We start from the raw sequence: 18,265 nt of genomic DNA on the forward strand, positions 1-18,265 counted from the left end.
ACATAAGAAGCTTTCTTTCGAAAAGAGAACAAGTATGAGATCTAGTATCTTCGTCTGGCAGTGATCTACTTATACTAACTGAAACATGGCTTACCAATGATGTCGCTGACAGTGAAGTTCTTAGTGAACTACCGAATTTCGATGTTTTTCGTGAAGATAGGCGGGGTACTCGGGGCGGTGGCGTTCTTATCGCAGTAAAAAAACATCGGATACAACTTAAGAAAAAAGGGGAGGCCCCGCTGGCCCCGCCCAGACGACCGAAGGGCGACAGCCGATTGCGTCCGCGCCTAAAATAATCCCGCTCAAAAAATCGTGCTTCTGAAACGCGCAATTCTCGGTATAAACGAAGACTTGTATTTTGATGACTCGTTTAGTAGAGCTCTGATGTACAACAGCACGTGCCGGATCACGACAAAAAAATAACCCCGTGCCTTCCACAACGCTTCCTGTCGTCTGCTCTTTCGCTTCATGGCAATTGACAAAAGTAGAAAGAGCAGCTCGGCATGGCTTTTGCGCTTGTTTACATGTACACGGCACATTTACTACTCTTTTTCCGAGCTGAAAATGAATCAATTGCTACTGGACAAGTACTTATATAAAACAATGCATTTATCGCAACCATTACAAACCTGGGGCGTGAATACTCGAGGCAGGAAAGGTACAAAAATGCTTCATTCATCGTATTAAATAAACACTCATTGTGTTAAATAGCATAGAATTTATATTTTTTTTTGGTTTTGTGTTTCACAAATATTTTCCTTTTTTTTGCGAACCTGAAATCTCGCCAGTTCGCGCAAGGCATTCCGTCCGAGTTTTCCGACATGGAGCCCAACGAGGTGACATCGGAATGCGATTCTTTGTTGCCGAACAAGCCTTGTGTCGCCTCGATGTCCACACCACCAAGGAACCTCGACAAGAACAAGAGTGGCCACACCCTCAACATCGATTCACGGAATATGATCCTCCACTGCTACACGTATTGGCGTAACAGGGAGCCTGAACACAGCGTGGAGGCCACGACCAAGTTTGTTGCCGAGATGCTCGGTGTCAGCGAAAGCACAGTGTTCAAGGTGAGGAGAGAGGACAAAGAGTCGCATATTTCGGGTGGCAAACTGTCGACCCCGACCTACTGTATAAAGCTGTCGACGTCCTCGCGAAAGCGCCCACGAAATGCGGAGAAAGAAGATGCAGCACGAAGTATGACAGCTTCACGTTGTGTGCGCTGAGGTCGTGTGCACGATTTCTTTCGCCGCAACGAGATACCGACGGTCGAGAAGATAACTAACGAGTTCTCGAAGCATATGGATCTCCCATCACTGAAGTGGTGTACTGTGCGTCGTCTGCTTGTCGAGATCGGATTCAAGCACGAGAAGAGGAGCCGCAATTTACTGCTTATCGACCGGGATGACATCGCTGAATGGCGGAATTGCTACCTTCGTGACGTGGAGCGCTACCGGGCGGAAGGCCGAAAGATCTTTTTCCTGGACGAGACATGGGTGACGGCGGGACACACTCGGTCGATCGTGTGGACGGACACCGTGTTCAGAAGCGCGGACGCCTATGCGCTCGAGCAAATGGCCTGTCGACGGGTTTGAAACAACCTTCTTGGGAAAGGCCAGTGCCCGATTGTGACGCACATCGGCAGCGAGGATGGCTTCGTCGACGGGTGCTTCGATATATTCCGAGGCCAAAAAACGGGCGACTGCCACGAAGAAATGGAGGGCAATCGCTTCGAGGGATGGTTTAATACCGTTCTGCAGAAGTTGCCTGCTGGTAGCGTCATTGTTTTGGACAATGCACCTTACCATTCCTGGCGAGAACAGAAATTACCGACGACAGCTTGGAAGAAGGAAAAAATACAGGAGTGGCTCAAAAGCAAGAACATCACCTACAGCGAAAGCATGGTTAAAAAGCAGCTGCTTGAGTTGGTAGCATCTGTAAAGCCGCGCTTTCTGAGCTACATCGTAGACAATGCAGCTGAAAGGTCCGGTTGCATTTTACTCAGACTCCCATCGTACCCCTGCGAATTTAATCCTCTTGAGCTCGTGTGGGCAAAGGTGAAAAATGGCATCGCTGCGGGCAACAGAGATTTAAAGCTGTCCACGGTCGAAGACGTCTTGAGGGAAAAAAATCAACCATGTAACGGCAGAAGAATGGAAGGAGAACATTCACCACGTGATGGATCTGGAGGCAAAGTTCAGGCTTGATACATCTAGGAGTGACCACATCCAACCCATCATCATCCAGCTGGGTGAAGATGACAGTGAAGAAAGCGACTCCGACTGCGAGCTGTCCGGCATTGAGTCACTCGATGAAGCATAACAGCTTCTTATTAACGAAAGAACAGCCCTTATTAGGCCTACCCAAATTTTACCGGTGGGTTCGCAGCAGCCAAGCATTCTCCCGTGACCTCTCAAATAAATAAGCAGTTCATTTGGTGACACATTCCTTTTAATGGAAGCTCAATTCTGAAAAAGCAACGTCCTGCACAGATCATGCTCAATATAAGTATCGGCATGGAAACGTGCTGAAATGCTGGAAAATCTGAATGCAAATACAATTATTAACCCTGAATAAATATGTGGGGCCCAAAATGCTCGTTCGGGCAGCCATTATCCAGCTTCACACGAAAAAGCAGTAGTCAACGTGAAATTGACAGCCACTCTTAGCAGCCTGCACGCGAAAGCACATTCATGTGTTTGCATTGTTTATTTTGGTTATCTGGCCCAGGCAAGTAATGCGAAGACAACAATTATCAAGCATCATTAGCTTAGTGAGGCCCAAAATACTCATTCGGGTAGCCATTCATAGCAGTACACTCTAAGAAAAGTTTACACCCTTTGGAGTGCCCCTTCTGCCACACAACAATAATCGTCATCTGCCTTGATGTGTTTCTTGAAAGTGCCGCACCCGCTACTATCCTGTCATGAATGCTATCATGCTGATAAGGCGCATGCCGTTCGTTACTGGAAAGTACCGGGCTCGCAGCGTTAAAGAAAGGAAACGCATCAAAGCAGATGACGATTGTTGTGTGGCAGAAGGGGCACTCCAAAGGGTGCAAACCTTTCTTGGAGAGTAGTCGGGGGCACGCTCGGAGGGCGCCATCGGCAGCCTGCACGTCGAAGCGCGGTCATGCCGTCGCCACTGTTGGTGAAGTGGCAGCACTCAATACGAAAATGACAGCCACTGTTGGCAGCTTGCATGCAAAAACACATTCATGTGGTGGCATTGTTTAACCTGGTTATCTGACCCAGGCAAGTAATGCGAATAGGACAACAATTATCAAGCATCGTTAGCTTAGCGAGGCCCAAAATATTCATTTGGGTGGCTATTCATAGCAGTAGTCAAGGGCACGCTTGAAAGGCACCATTCGCAGCCTGCACATCAAATCACAGCCATGCCACAGCCATTGTTGTATTTGTTTATCTGACCGGGCAAGTAACACAAATGTAAGCACAATTATTCACCCTGAATAGCTCTGCTAGCATTGTTTGTACTAAAAAATGCTGAGTGAAGTTGAACGTGTTTTATTGAGGCAATTATTTAATTCACAAGCCATGGGCATAGTGATGGACAGCCAGGTTCAGACAATGACATTTATGAAGTAATAAATGGTGAAAGTTCCAAAAGCTCTCAGTGCACTGCTTCGCTCGGCTCCATTCACAGAAAAATGTTTTCGCAACGACGAAAGCGTCAGGCAGGAAATGACACCCCACTTCACAATGTTATTCGTGTTGAAAACTTTTACCATCATATGTGATGGGCAGCAAAACTGTGTTTACTAAGACAGAATGCATGAAAAATGCAACAGCATAGAAAAACGTTGCTTCGCAATATGCAGCCTTTCACTTTCACTTCTGGCGAGCTGCCACATGTACTGATGCATAAACATGAACAGAGGTAAGAGGCAAAGTTGCAGTTCAACCCATATGACGCTTTTAAGAAAATGTATCTCGAAACCTTTCTTCATACGCGATCAAAATTTGTTTTGAGCAAGTTGGTTAATCACACTGAAGCAACAACAGAAGAAGCAAGCACAGAAAACACAGCGAGTAGGCAGATTGACAAGACGAGGTAGACCAGTGAGAAAGGTTTTAAAGAGATGGAAGAGGCCATCCCTGCAGTGTACAGGAGTTAGTGCTTTGAATGAGATTCGTTAATGAAAATGTGTAAAGACTTTGCTGAAAGAACTAGCAAAGACAAATGCTAATATAAAATAAAAGGACAGAAATAACAGTATGCGCAAACATGCATGGAATCAGGCACACAAACGCGAAAACTAAGAAAAACTCAAATATAAAGAAACGTGGGAAATAAAAAAATATTGACAAACGCAAGAAAACACACATTTACAAACAGACCTGGGTAGAGGTATTAAAGGAGCGGGTTCACAAGCTGCTGTGCCTACCTTCTCGTATGTTTTTTTTTTTAACCGTTCTTTTAATACTGTCTGGGGAATTTTTAATGCAACATATCACGAGAATTGAAAAGCAGCGCGAAGCTATGTTGTGGGAAACCATATCGAGCGCTGGCAACACAACTTATGCGTGACTGTACCACAGCACGCACTCTACAGCTTGCGCGCGCGGTGAGCACTGGTGGAAAGCAATCAATCGACGGTGCCACACAACGCACGAGCACCGCCGTTAGACGCTCGGCCATCTCACTGCTGAAAACGATTGTTCACGCTAAGTCGACGGCGACCAATCTTTGCGTTGGAGGCTTCTTTTGCAAATATTTTCTGTAGAGACGCTCGTAGGTTTGTTTCACGCGCGCACGCTTTTCCCATTTTTCCTGAGAATGGTTTTGCTCCATCACTTCACCATGTCCGACGAGAAACGCAGCGACACAGTTCACGAACACATCCGCGGCTGATAGTAGGCACCAGAGTTTTTCAAACTTTTCTCGTGGTAACTTCCCTTGGGAGCGAAATAAAACAGACATGGAACAAACAGGCAGGATGTGTGTTTGCAGCGGTCACCGTGGGATCCTGTTTTCAGGCAAAGCGTAGTGCAGCGTCAGTGATGCTCGCTGCAATGTTTGTTCGCCGGATCACGGCTTGGAATAAACGCACGCGGCACAAATGCCGCATCGTAAGCTCGCAGTAATATTTCCGGCATGATAGACAATCACAAACAGTTTGGAAATTCACTGTGACGAGGCGTTGACGCGCACAGCTGACGCGATTTGGCCCAGTTCGAAGCCCGGGCGGCGGTCTTCTCCGACGGCGGGGTCACCGGCCGTCCGGCGCGTGACGTCGGTCCAGAGTGCGCGCCCATTGGTGGATGTTCGTGTGCATCCGCCTCGGAGGAGTAAACGCCCCCTTTTTTCTAAAGTTGTATCCGACTTACAGTGTGCTCCACAGTCCGTGTGGCCACTGACCTAGCAATTATATGGCTTATCGTTCGCACTAATCCGCATGCTACTACTTCTTGGTGTCTGTTACCGCCACCCCCCCAACAGCAATCCTGACTTCCCCCGCGATCTGAACACCTTGAACCATTTAACGAAAAAATCCCAAACGCTTGCATCTTGCTTGTAGGGGATCTCAATTACAATCCCTTTTAGCACGACAGGGAATTATTCGCCTTCATTTCAACCTCTCCCAGATGAGAACAGAGCCAGCGCGTGCAGCTCGTGGCGCTGCTGCCAACATCCTCGTCCGGAAAGCGCGTCTTACGCGAAATGAGTGACCACAAAGTGATTCATGCTGTTTTCTCAATTTCACCTACCATTCGGGTCAGAAGACAATCCGCCTGTACGAAAAAGGGGATTATGCCACGATAAACGAACTAGTCGCATTCTATCGATCATTATTTAAATTAGGTTTTGAAAATCACTCGGTACAAGAAAACAGGTTGCTCTTCCAAAATATGAAGACTAACCTCGTTGCGCAGTTTATACCAACTATCTTACTTCGCTTTAATCGCAACAAACCATGGTTCACGAACGCACTAAGGAAACCAGAAAACAAAAAGAAAAGTCTTAAAAAATTATGGGGTTTTATATGCCAAAACCACTTTGATTATGAGGCACGCCGTAGTACGGGACTCCGGAAATTTGGACCACCTAGGGTTCTTCAACGTGCACCTAAATCTAAGTACACGGGTGTTTTCGCATTTCGCCCCCATCGAAATGCGGCCGCCGTGGCCGGGATTCGATCCCGCGACCTCGTGCTCAGCAGCCCAACACCATAGCCACTGAGCAACCACGGCGGGTCAAAAAAAGAAAGAAAAGTCTATTTCGCCTCGCTAAACTGAGGCCAAGCCCTAGCTCCTGGGAAAAATACTACGTATCTGAACGCGCCTGCCCGATAGCTATCCGGCCACAAAAGCGCTTTTTTTCGTTCAGACCTACCCCGCATGCTCAGCAGTAACCCAAAAAAATTTTTGGCAGATAATCAATCCCCAGTCATCCCCTGGTGTCAGAATTTCTAAATGTGGTGAAATTTTACCTGATATTGACTGGGCCAAACTGCTTAACAATGCATTTTCATCTGTTCTCACTACCGAACTGCACGTGCCTCTTCCGGTTTTCCCTGTTGTCATGTCTCCTATGCCGGATATTTTTTCACCAGATGGGATATTCGCACTCATTGATAATCAAATTATCCTCATCAGCCGATGTTGGCGATATCACCTCAAAGCTTTTAAAAAAGACGAAGCGCATCTCTGCCATGTACTTAACCCTGCCGTATTCCCAATCACTATCATCAGGCACGCTCCTAAACAAGTGAAAAAAGAGCAAGGTCGTTCCAGTCTACAAATGAGGTAACCGTAATTCACCCTTAAATTATCGTCCCACATCCATAACTAGTATCCCTTGCAAATTAATGGAACACGTCATATACTCACACGTAATTAATTTCCTAAACAGTTATATCTTTTTCCATCCGTCGCAGTATGGTTTCCGTAAAGGCCTGTCATGTGACACTCAATTAGCTACATTTCTTCAAGACCTACACTCAAACCTCTATACTAACACTGTGATCGATATTATTTTTCTTGACTTTGCAAAGGCGTTTGATAAAGTAGCTCATCAACGGTTATTATTAAAACTTTCTCGCTTGAACTTCCACCCCAATGTCCTAACATGGATAAAAAAATTTTAGTAACCGATCACAGTCCCTCAGTGTTAACAATACTACCTTAGAATTTCTTCCCGTAACATCAGGCGTCCCCCAAGGTTCAGTTTTGGGTCCCCGCCTGTTCCTAATATACATTAACGATCCTTCATTGCATGTTTCCTCTCAGATTCGTATGTTTGCTGTGCCCGCATAAGTGCTCATTTGCAGGCCATGTTGTTCTCTCACAAAAACGCGCGGATGCCTTCGCGCACACGGCGTTGGTATAAATGAGCGGGGCGGTTGTTTATGCTGCTGTACACTGAATACACCGTCTCTTGCTTGCCGCTTGACGCAGAGGCAAACAGTGCATCTCTGAAATTGAGAAATGTGTCGGCAAAGCAACACCTACAGGCCCACCCATATACGTAGCGAATGCGGCCTGCAGGTACGGTGACGTACAGATGTCGGCACAGCGCTGTGTCGCCGCTTGCCGCTTATTGTGTACGCGCCGTGCGAAGTGAAGTGTAGCTGATTTCAAATCGCTAAGGCCAGAATTCAACTATAAAAGCAGTTTCGTTCGACCTAACTGGTTACATTTCAGTTCAGGTCCGCTGGTAGCGGGTGCACGAACTCGACGGCGCCAGGTTAACCTTCGCTGAACAGAATCGACATTGGCTCAAACTTCGTGGGCACGGCTTGAGTGAGTTAAATCTTGTGCATTTAAACTTGGTAGGCGTGCTTGACTCATTTTGAGTTCGACTAATTATACATACAAGTGAAGACGCTGTCGCTATTGTGTTGTCGGTTCGACGGCCCATCGCTCGGGGTTCCGTCGAACGATGGTCGGCACGCTGATTTTGCTATTGCCTTCGACAAGAAAGCCCGTCGCAGTAGAACTTCCGCTCGTCTGTTGCGTCATTGTCGACGTGGTATGATAAAAAGGCTTCAGTGACGCACAAGAGTCGATCAATCGTTGGAGTGAGCGTCTTGTCGGTCTCGTATCGACCCAGTGTTGCCGCGCCTTACGAGTACGTGCAGTCAGCAACGCGCTGCCACCACCAGCACGTGAGGACCGGCTCTGCAAAAAGACTTCGTCAGCAACGTGATGTACTTAAGTGTCGCCCAAGTGTAACGCACGGGTTTTTCGTTAACTTAGCGAGCCATTCATGACAGGCGGCAACTACCTGGCTCACGGTGCAGTCCGGACAACTCGGACGATGCCCTGGCTACTTTCTCTTTTAAAGTGGAGCTGCGGTCTACGCGCGTTTTCGGCCGCGCACCGACGTCGAGCTGTGGAGTTTCAGCGCGGTACACGGCACGAGCGCTTTTCTCTTTCGGGGGACTCCCCGGCGAGCGACCCTTCCAAAACGTTTCACTAATCCGCTAGGGCAGGGCGCATGCGCCGTCGCGCCATGAAAGAGGCGGATTCGGACAACACTAGCACAACGCATGCGCTGTGGTTTTCCTGACTGATATCGGCATGAGGCGACGGATTTTATAGAGTAAACAAAGCACTGAGCGAATCCTCTGACAGACATAACATGCGGATTCCAAGATAGATGGCTGTCAAAACTCAAACCGACATATGTTAGGGATTATTTATAGTCCATAGGATCGCAAGAACATGGATTGCAATTTGAATTATGTAATATTACTTACCTAGTCAAGTGTACTCTCTTTAAAGGACTTCGAAAGCAGGCAAGTTCCGTTTTTAATACGTTAATGTCGATTAAATTTGTTGCGAACCAGTCCATTGCCTTCGTTGCTGCTTCTTGTAAATGAGAAGCTGCATCAGAATACCAATTTGCAGGAGAAACTAACACTGTATCGTCTGCATATTGAAATAATTTAATGCGGACTGCATAAGACAGATCATTAACGTAAATTTAAATAGAAGAGGGCTTAATACTGAACCTCGTGGAACACCGGCTTTGATTGGCGAAAGGCTGCGGTGAATGTTTTGAACTGAGGCGTACTGAAACCGGTCCCGGAGAAAACTATCGAGAAGAGACAGAAACAAACCACGGAATCCCATCATCGAAAGCTTCCTTAACAAGTCGGGGCAGACACTGTCAAATGCCTTGCTTACATCAAGAAACAATGCGCACGCTACCTGGTTAGTTTCGAAACAGAAATTCAGGAAATCGGAAAAATCATCCAAATGTGCCTGAGTGCCTTTTATAAAGCCGTATTGCTGCGGTGATAACATGTTGCTAGTATAAAGGAAGCTATTCATAGTGAGCAGCATATGTTTATCTAAAATTTGGGTTATACAAGGTAAAACTGTTATAGGGCGGTAGTTTTCAACTTTGGCTCGATAAACGGCTCAAAGCTCTGCTTATACTAAAAAGAAAAGGCTTTACAGAAAAGCCAAACTTACAAATAACTCAGAAACATCGGGAAAATACGAACTGTGCGCTAACCAATATATTCAGGAGCTGACAATAGCCAAAGATAACTTCTTTAATCATGACCTTCTGACTATTCTACGATCATATCCCAATAAATTCTGGCGCTTACTTTCAGTGAAGACACATACTAGGCAGACAACTAACAGATCCGGATGGCAATCTCATTAACTCTAAGAAATGCGTGTCAGCTCTTAACGACTACTTCACCTCAGTGACTCTAATGACGCTGCCATTGAACCAATACCACCACTTTCAGTTTAAAAAATGCCAGACATCAAGATCAACCCTGATGGCATATGTAGCCTCATTAATTCACTAACCACCTCAGCTGAGTGTGATGGCATTAACGCCAAATTACTTGTTAACACCAGTAACATATCCAGCCAGGTACTATACATAATATTTACGCAATCCTTAAAGACCAAGAACTTGCCCGACGACTGAAAAAAGGCCCATGTCGTACCAATCTTTAACACTGGCGACCACTCCCGCGCTATAAATTATCACCCAATTTTTCTGACCAGCATTCCTTCAAAACTACTAGAACATATAATCTCATCTAACCTAATGCCTCACCTGGAATCTCAACTTCTTTCACCCTCACCAGCACGGATTCAGAAAACTATTTTCATGCGAGACCCAATTCGCCGAGTTCACCCATTATATCTGCAATTCATGGACCTTCATTTGCAGATTGAAGCCATTTTCTTCGATTATCCGAAAGCATTCGACTGCGTTTCTTACAATCACCTACTACAAAAACTCGCATCTATCGGAATCCCAAATAGCTTGCTTACCTGGCTTGAACACTTCTTAAAGGGCGTTTCCGCATAATTATTACGTCAAACTCTTGCCTTTGCTTCGAGTTGACAAATTTGACTTCGCCCTGCCATCTGCTAGCCACCTGATTAGCTCAGATGGCAGAGCGGCTGCTCCGGAAAGGCGGTGGTCCCGGGTTCGAGTACCGGATCAGGATGAATTTTTCTTCAACTGCGAGGCTTTTCTTTCGAGGAACCCGTATGGGTTTCCTTTGTAGCAATTGCTACGATTAGGCAGATGTCTAATTTTCACGTTATTAATTGAGGTGAATTAGTTGAAAAAATAGGCAAGGTACGATGTCCACGATATCTGCAGGAAGGATAGCTTTGGTTTAGCTTTTTAACACGGTAGAAAACAGTTCTGTCACAAAGAAAGTGAACGCCAAACCATCTGGAAGCACAGCTATTCAAGCGTTGGCCGAAATACGTTCCGGGGACGTCTGTAGTGGGATGCACCCCAAATTAGGCATTGGACGGATGTCCTATTTGCCTACAAAACGCTGCACGATTATTGGGACACGATGTCGCACAGACGAATTGTGTTACGCCCCTTTTTGAGTAGTGTCAATCAGCGCCTTTGTCACTGCCGGTGAAGACTCGTACTGGCCGAGTTTAGAAACAGTTTGGCGCTCGTTGGCCACCTTTTGCGTCATTAAACATCAAACATTCAGTTTAGAAACAGCGGCACGGGGGGGCCCCATCAGAGGCGTAGCCAGATATTTCGATCGGGGGGGGGGGGAGGGGGGGGGCTCACGTTCCAGCTGGGCCTGCTCCTTATAGACTTTGTCGATGGATCAAATACACGAATAACTGCATCGTCATTGCTAAAGATGCCCTAAACGAATTCTTGAACGCTACGCACTGTCAAGACCTGTACAATATGTATTTTTTCATAGAAGAATATATTCGTACGTCCCCCAAAAATTGTGCTAGAAATAACTGATATCAATGCTTCCACCTTTTTGTCTATTTAATAAGTAAACAAAATATCACACGAACTTTAGAACTATACAAGTTCGAAACCAGCAAGGCAGTGCATAAAGCTGATATGAAAAACGTGAAGGCCATGAAATGAACAAATTGAGGACAAATATTTAAAGAAGGTTGTAATTCAATGACCTTAATTGTTTACACGAGGGGAAGCAAAAAAGCAAATGGACTTTGGACAAAAGGTACATTTACTTTAACGATAGAAAACTGAAACATACATTATTTTTCCACGTAAACACCCTGCATTTCAACGCGCTTTGCCCAACATTCCACAATGTTTTATTCCGTCGGAAAAAAGTTTTTTGGTTGCATTTGTAACCAATTTTGCACCGCATCAATGACTTCTGCATCGTCTTCAAGTCCCCTTCAATAGTCCAAAGATACGAAAATTACTTGCAGCCAGGTCTGGACTGTATGGCGCGTGTTCTATCAATTCGAATCCCAACTTGATCCTTTATTGTTTCGGCCATCCATTTGGTGGAATGTGGGCGACCGTTATCTTGCTGCAGGATGACACCTTTTCGCAGTTTTCCACGACGTTTGGATCTGATTGCAAATTTCGGTTTAGTTCGCAAGACATCGCCATAGTTCTCACTGTCCACAGTAGGGTGAAATGAACGGCTACCACACCTTCCATGTCCCAGAATAGTGTTAGCATAAACTTACCCGCTGGTGGTCGACGTTTAAACTTCTTGATTTCTGGTGATGAGTGTTTCCAAACCATGCTCGCGGCTTTACTACCCGGTTCATGATGATGTATCCAAGTATCATCTACATTGACAATTTGCTGTAAAACTGCATCTCCCTCGCACGATAAAGGGCCAAATGTTGGCTAGAGTAGTCCAACCTTTGATGCTGCGCTTACAATTCTTTCGGGACCCACCTTGCACGCACTTTCCGAAAATTTAGCCTGTCGTGCAAGATGGAATACGCTGAACCATGACTGATATGTTAAGCAATAGCGATTTTGTCGAATGTGATACGCCTGTTTTCCATCACTATCCTCTCAACGACTTTCAAATTGTCCTCAGTCTTTGCCATCGATGGCCTGCCCGATCTTTCCTCGTCACACAAATAAGTTCTTCCCTGTCTGAAACGCTCTATCCATTCGTAGATACCGCTTCGCGATAACGAACTCTCACTATACTGCGCTTGCATTCGGCGAATAATTTCCGCAGGTTTAATACCTTCCGCAAAACGAATCACTGCCTTCATTTCCTCCATGGTGCAGATCGACAATGGAGCCGCCATGTTTAACGACGCGGGAATAAGAGTGACACGTTCCATAAAAGTGTTGCAGAGCGCTGGATACTAGCAGTGTTACCAAACCCTAGTGCGAGGAGTTGCAAAAGTCCCTTCACTTTTTGACTTCCCTTCGTATTTTTGTACATATGCAACGGCCATGGGAAGATCTCAACGACACTATCCTTTGTTCGAATGTATTCCGCAGGAGCAGCTGTCACCGGTCGTGTATTGCGATTAACTGCACCAAAAATATAGTGACAACAGAGATCACATATAGAAAGAAGGAATTCTGCAAAATATACATTAGAAATGCGAATATACAATGTAATATACAAATGTGAACATACAGCTTGATAAAGGGCAAAAAGGTCTCACTGGTAACAAAGTTTAATGCATGTATACATAAAACCTCGCAACAAGATATTTAAAGTTTCCAATAAACCTACATATCTAAGCGAAAGCCAGTGTATATAATGCGTCAAAAAAGGCAAACGTTGCGCAATCACAGATCAGAGATCCCCGATGCATCGCGGCCAGCGTTTCCCGGTAAACATTACGCTTACATACGCTCCCGTTGCCGGGAAGCGTGCCAAGCAGTCGGAGATATTCAAATGTTATCGCGTTCCACTTTTAAAGGCGACTCTCAAACGTCTTCCAATTTTTCTCTCTTGCGGACAGCCGTCGGCTCACCCGTCCCCCCAACGATTTCACTCGCGCGTACCGCCCTTGGAGCTTATACTCAACACGACGGCAGGAACGCGCCTGGACTGTACGTACAATTACTATCGCAATAATAAAAGAGCACCCTGCAAATGGAGAGACCCCCATTGGCTTCCGCAAAAGAAGTAACAAAATTGAACTTTAACCTTGCCCCAATTTGCTGCGCCGCAACAATGTCCTTTCTTCTTTTGTGAGGCGGGGACACCGAGATTTTTAAAAAACGCGAAAGAACGCATGTTGGCCACAATCGAATGCCTACTATGGGCACCTAATGTGGCTACCGAAGGAATATCGAAGAAAACGAGAGACGCTTGGCCCACAGAGACCCATACGCATACTGATGAGTGCCCTACGACAAAAGAGCTTCCGGAGAGGTTGCAATAACATCGAAGTGAAGGTGATGCCCTCAAGCGAACACGTTGCAATCCGTCTTGTCCCCACGGCGAGCGACCATTGTTTCTTTTTCTAATCTGTTAGCCAGAAAGCGTCCAAAACACTGCCAGGTCAAAATCCACTTGGCCAGAGGAACACGCATACCGAAGTGCGCCGCGCGGTGGTCGGGGTAACACGAGAAAAACGCATGTGCTCTAGCTGTCTCTGGCAGGCCGCGGGTAGCGAGAACAAGAAAATTGAAGAGGCTGAATGTGTCCTCGCGAATAGAAGTCAAAGTAGAAAAATACATAAAAAGTGTAGTTATCTTTCCTAGCTTTAGCGTATTGCGCTGTATGCTTTGGCGCAGGAGAAAAAAAAATGATATTCACTTCTGTGAGATGACGGCACAAATGAACCACCACAACACTTTGTCTCATCGGACCTCTCTGCGTGCTTTGCCAACTTGTCTGATAGGGTGTTGATTTGGCTTGTCTCGTTGTATGGTCCGATGTACGACTTTAGAAAAGTCAATGGACCTTGTGCCATACTACGAGCACCACGTGGCTACCACGAGGCGACGGGAGCTCCCATTTCTTCGCGACGAATCAAGAATTCGACGCGGGCGACGTCATCAGCCTGCCCCGCCTGGTTGCTGCCGACGAGGGGTCGCCGAAGGGATTTAAGGGAGAACCGGCCCATCGTGAGGAGAGAGAGTCGCTTCCAGCCGCGCAGTCAGTCTGATGCTACCTGTGCGCTATCATCCACTGTCCGTAACTATTGTGCGAAGTTTTTCGTTTCTTCTTCGTCTGCGGAACGAGCCCGTCTTTCGTCCTCCACCCCGAAGTCACAACCTTTGGCATCAAATGTTTTATGAGAACATTAAACCTCCAATGTTCCGTAATTAAAAATCTAAAGCACGACTTTGGAAATGTCAATGGTCCTTTTGCATCAGAAGTTTGAGAACTTAGCGCCCATAAAGTTTCGAAATTGAAATCCATGCCCTCCGTAGATTCCGCGGCCTCTGCGGGATGCCGCGACGAGCCCACTCGCCATCAAAACGCCCCTGAAACTGTGCTCGGCTCCTTGAGTTATATGGCCGCAGGTGCAAGGACGAAATCCAGCCCGAGTTCGCTATGTTCGCGCCGAAAAGTCTTTTCGAGTATCAAAAAGACATTCTAGACAAAACCCAGAATGATTTCCGGCGCCGGGGTCGTTTTTGTCGGCGGTGCATAACAGCACAATATTTCCGGGGGGGGGGGGGGGGGGGGGGGCTGAAGCTCCATAAGCCCCCCCCCACCCCATTGTTACGCCCCTGTGGCCCATCACGGTGCCGCACTGCGCGCCTTATTAATACGCAAATCAACTTGGTTTGTAATATGGCAAAGAAATAGTTGCGAGCGATTTCTTGCGTCTCGTTCGTGTAATTTCATTAAAACTACTTCTGCCTTTCCCCTTATGTAAGGTATCCGTGTTCCGTCAGTAAAATGTAGTTGACAGTCAGCGCTTGTGTCTCGTCCTTGTTACTCTGTGGATGCATGTGTTGGCGCTGTTACGATTTTCATGTCGTTCGTGTAAACCGACTAACGAGCGGCGCGGAAGAAGGGTCCTAAGAAAGCAGTTGTTACACTGCACGTGTGCATCGAGTAGACATCAAACCCTTCTAGCAGCCGCCACAAGGGCATTCCATACAGAAAAGGATTTCACTTCGCAAGTTTACATCGGGTTGGCACTCAAATGAGGCAGTTGCGTGCACCATGTTTCTGACGACGGTTTGGTCCAACCCTGCGCCGCGCGAAGCAAACATTACGTCCCACAGTCGGCGAGTCCGGGCGGGCGACTTCCCCCCGCAGACTGCGCGTGCGAGAGGCGCAGATGGATGAGCTGGGAAAACCGGCCATTCCGAGCAAGTGCGGACTCAAAGGCGCGCCAGGAAAGCAACAGATTCGCTCCTACGGATCCATTATGGCGATCGTCTGGTATACGCCAATGAGAGACATGGCGTAGCCGCACCAGCGTGTGATTACCTAAGCAGACCACCACGCGTTTGCTCTTTGTTGACGCTTTGCGTATTTCTCAGGCGCGCATGTCACCAGTACGAACGAGCCTTTGCTTCATCGGTAACCCGAGAAGGCGTCCACCAGTCGCAAGATGGCGTGACGCATCTAGGGAGATACCCGAAACTGGTCCGGAGTTTATTGAAAGGGGTGCTGGAAGGCTAGCTATGGGTACGCAAGGAAGACCTACAGACGAGGCAGGGCAGTATAGGGAAGCCCACAGCAAAATGACTCAATGATATGGCGGAAAATACAGATGGGGGTTATCTGAAAGCGTAAAAAAGACATCCAGTAGTTGAACCAACTTGAAAACGCATTTTTCTGGCGTTGCAGACTGATAGCGCACGCGACCTGAAATTTGTTGGGGCGCAGGCTTAGTGCAGTCTGTCAAAAGCGCCAAGTCGAGGGCACGTGGCTCATCGAAACCCGCGGGGGCTGAGTTTTGCCTCGGGATCCGCCAGCGCGCATGATCCCCGCGACGAGATAGAACGGCGTCGCGGTTCTCCCTGTGTCAGCAATGCGCAGCTGCATTCAGGATGGGCGCTCACGCACAAGGCTAGCAGCGTGCGACAATGGTGGGCCGTTCCTTATCGAGAATGCCGATAGCCGTAATCAGTACAAGCATGTAAAGCCACTCGTAGATACAGCGAGCTCGCGATTGCTGGCTATCGAACGATGCGAGTAGTGGCACCGGGAGCGCCACACGAAGCGTGCAAGCCGTGAGACGAGCAGCAGGCTCGCGAGCAATCGCGCGATACACGTTCCAAGGTGTCGCCGAGAAACGGCCGATTTGGGCACAGTGAGTATAGGCGAGCGATAAGCGCCACGCATGACGCCAGCACCGGTTCGGTCGGCGATTGGCCATTACGAGTCCCGGCGAATAGTTACAGATTCGACTCTGGCCGGCGAAAGCCGGTGCGTGAAAAAAAGCGGGCAGCGCCGTTCAGGCCAACGTTTATAGATACTTTTTTGTTCAGGCGGCCGTGTGGCTCTCGCAGACGATAAGAACGATGGCTCAAAAATAAGCTTGCACGTGCAGCGCGCGATAGCAGTACTCGGCTGCCTACGTAGTAATACGACGGTCATCGAAACGTGAATCAAGTCGGACGGGTTCGTAGCTGCATGCACTGACCGTGCGATATATGCGCGGAAGGCCTGACGTTCGCGCACAGAAAGTCTTGTCCGCTATCAACCGCACACTGTAACTACGAGAAAGGCTGCGCACTCGAAAGGTCCCCAGCCTTGCAGTGTGCAGGTACGCAAACGCCAGTAATGAATGGGGGGCGCGTAGGGCAGAGCGCCCGCCTTCTCCACTGCACGGCTTCAGAGCAGTGGCGTAGGCCTATGCATCCACGCACTCGGTGCGCCTCAAGTGAGCCTACTTTAACTGCCGAGGTCTAATTAGTAGATTTGCGATGTGGTCTGCTTAAATAACGCAACAAGAAAGCTTCAAATGCGCGGAAACGGCTTACCTGGAGATCCTGCGGAGGTCGCAGTTATCATCCTTTCCGTCACTGCGGCTGAACCACACCTCCAGTAATTTCTCAGTTCCTTCAAAAAAGTCAGAATAATTGTTCTGCACATCCATTTCGACAGCTTGAAGCGTGCGACGGGCTCAGGACGGGAGCACACGCTGCCGCTGAGGCCGCAGGTTCGAACGGGCGGTGGAACGACGGCGATGCACACGAGTCTGGACGAACCGAGTGCGCAAGCTCCAATGCCGGTTGGTGTGCGGGCAGCAACAACACACTGAGCAGACGACTGATCGCCGGAAGTTGATCAGTTGACGTGCGTCACATCCTAGGGAAAAACACGCTCGTGTCGCGAAGGTTTTGTCAGTTACAAAATTATCTCTTTTAGAGCACTCCTAATTGATCTCTCTTTTTTTAATTTCAGTTAAATTGTACAATATATGAATAGATGCTACAAATTATACAGGTGGTGTCTAAATCCACGGCTCATAGGTAGCGTCCTAGACAGTCGTAGCGTCGCATAATAGCAAAAGCATACTTCAGTTTCGCAGCTCCCAATGCGAGCCCACTGGCCAATGGGGCCGCAACGGCTATCACTGAAACTACCGGCGCTGCAGTCGCATCTTTTGTCATGAGCCGCGGGTCGTCTGCTCCTGCTGCGTCGCGTCGTTTGCATCATCTGGCCTGTAGACGCTTATCCGTCGGTAAATGTAGTTTAGATACGTAGTCTGAGTTTTGTGGCAAACCTGCCGCGCTTAAGTAACGGTGACTTCACGGTGTCTGTGCACTATCGGCGCTGCAGTGACGTATATATTAGGGTGCCTCGATTCACGCCCGCGCTGATGCACGCCCGCGCTCCGTTTAGGGTGAGGACAACCACGTCGTCTGCTAGCGCGGCCGCCATTTTCTTGCATACGCTGGTCGCGGTGCGCGCGTTGGCTGCGTGACGCGCCTTGAATGTGCTGGCCCCGCTGGCAGTGGGGGCTTGTATGGGCCTTTACCTTTGATAATTATACCTTTTCTAGGGTAGATGAAAACTAGGAGTAAAGATTTGGTGACGCATTCGCTATTTCGAGACGATTAGTGAAGGTATATCGGATATCTTTTTTTTTTTAAC

General features: G+C 47.7%; 1 protein-coding gene across 1 annotated transcript in view; it reads right to left on the minus strand.

Moving 5' to 3' along the window:
- SamDC (S-adenosylmethionine decarboxylase) overlaps positions 1 to 17,430 on the minus strand; it is a 186,151-nt gene extending 168,721 nt beyond the window's left edge. Inside the window, exon 1 of the mRNA XM_065451714.1 lies at positions 17,149 to 17,430. Coding sequence (XP_065307786.1) covers positions 17,149 to 17,264 — 116 coding nt within the window. The 5' untranslated portion in view covers positions 17,265 to 17,430. The remainder of the gene's footprint in view (positions 1 to 17,148) is intronic.
- Positions 17,431 to 18,265: the final 835 nt, after the last annotated feature.

The sequence above is a fragment of the Dermacentor albipictus genome, chromosome 5 (assembly GCF_038994185.2).
Source record: "Dermacentor albipictus isolate Rhodes 1998 colony chromosome 5, USDA_Dalb.pri_finalv2, whole genome shotgun sequence".
Classification (NCBI taxonomy): domain Eukaryota; kingdom Metazoa; phylum Arthropoda; class Arachnida; order Ixodida; family Ixodidae; genus Dermacentor; species Dermacentor albipictus.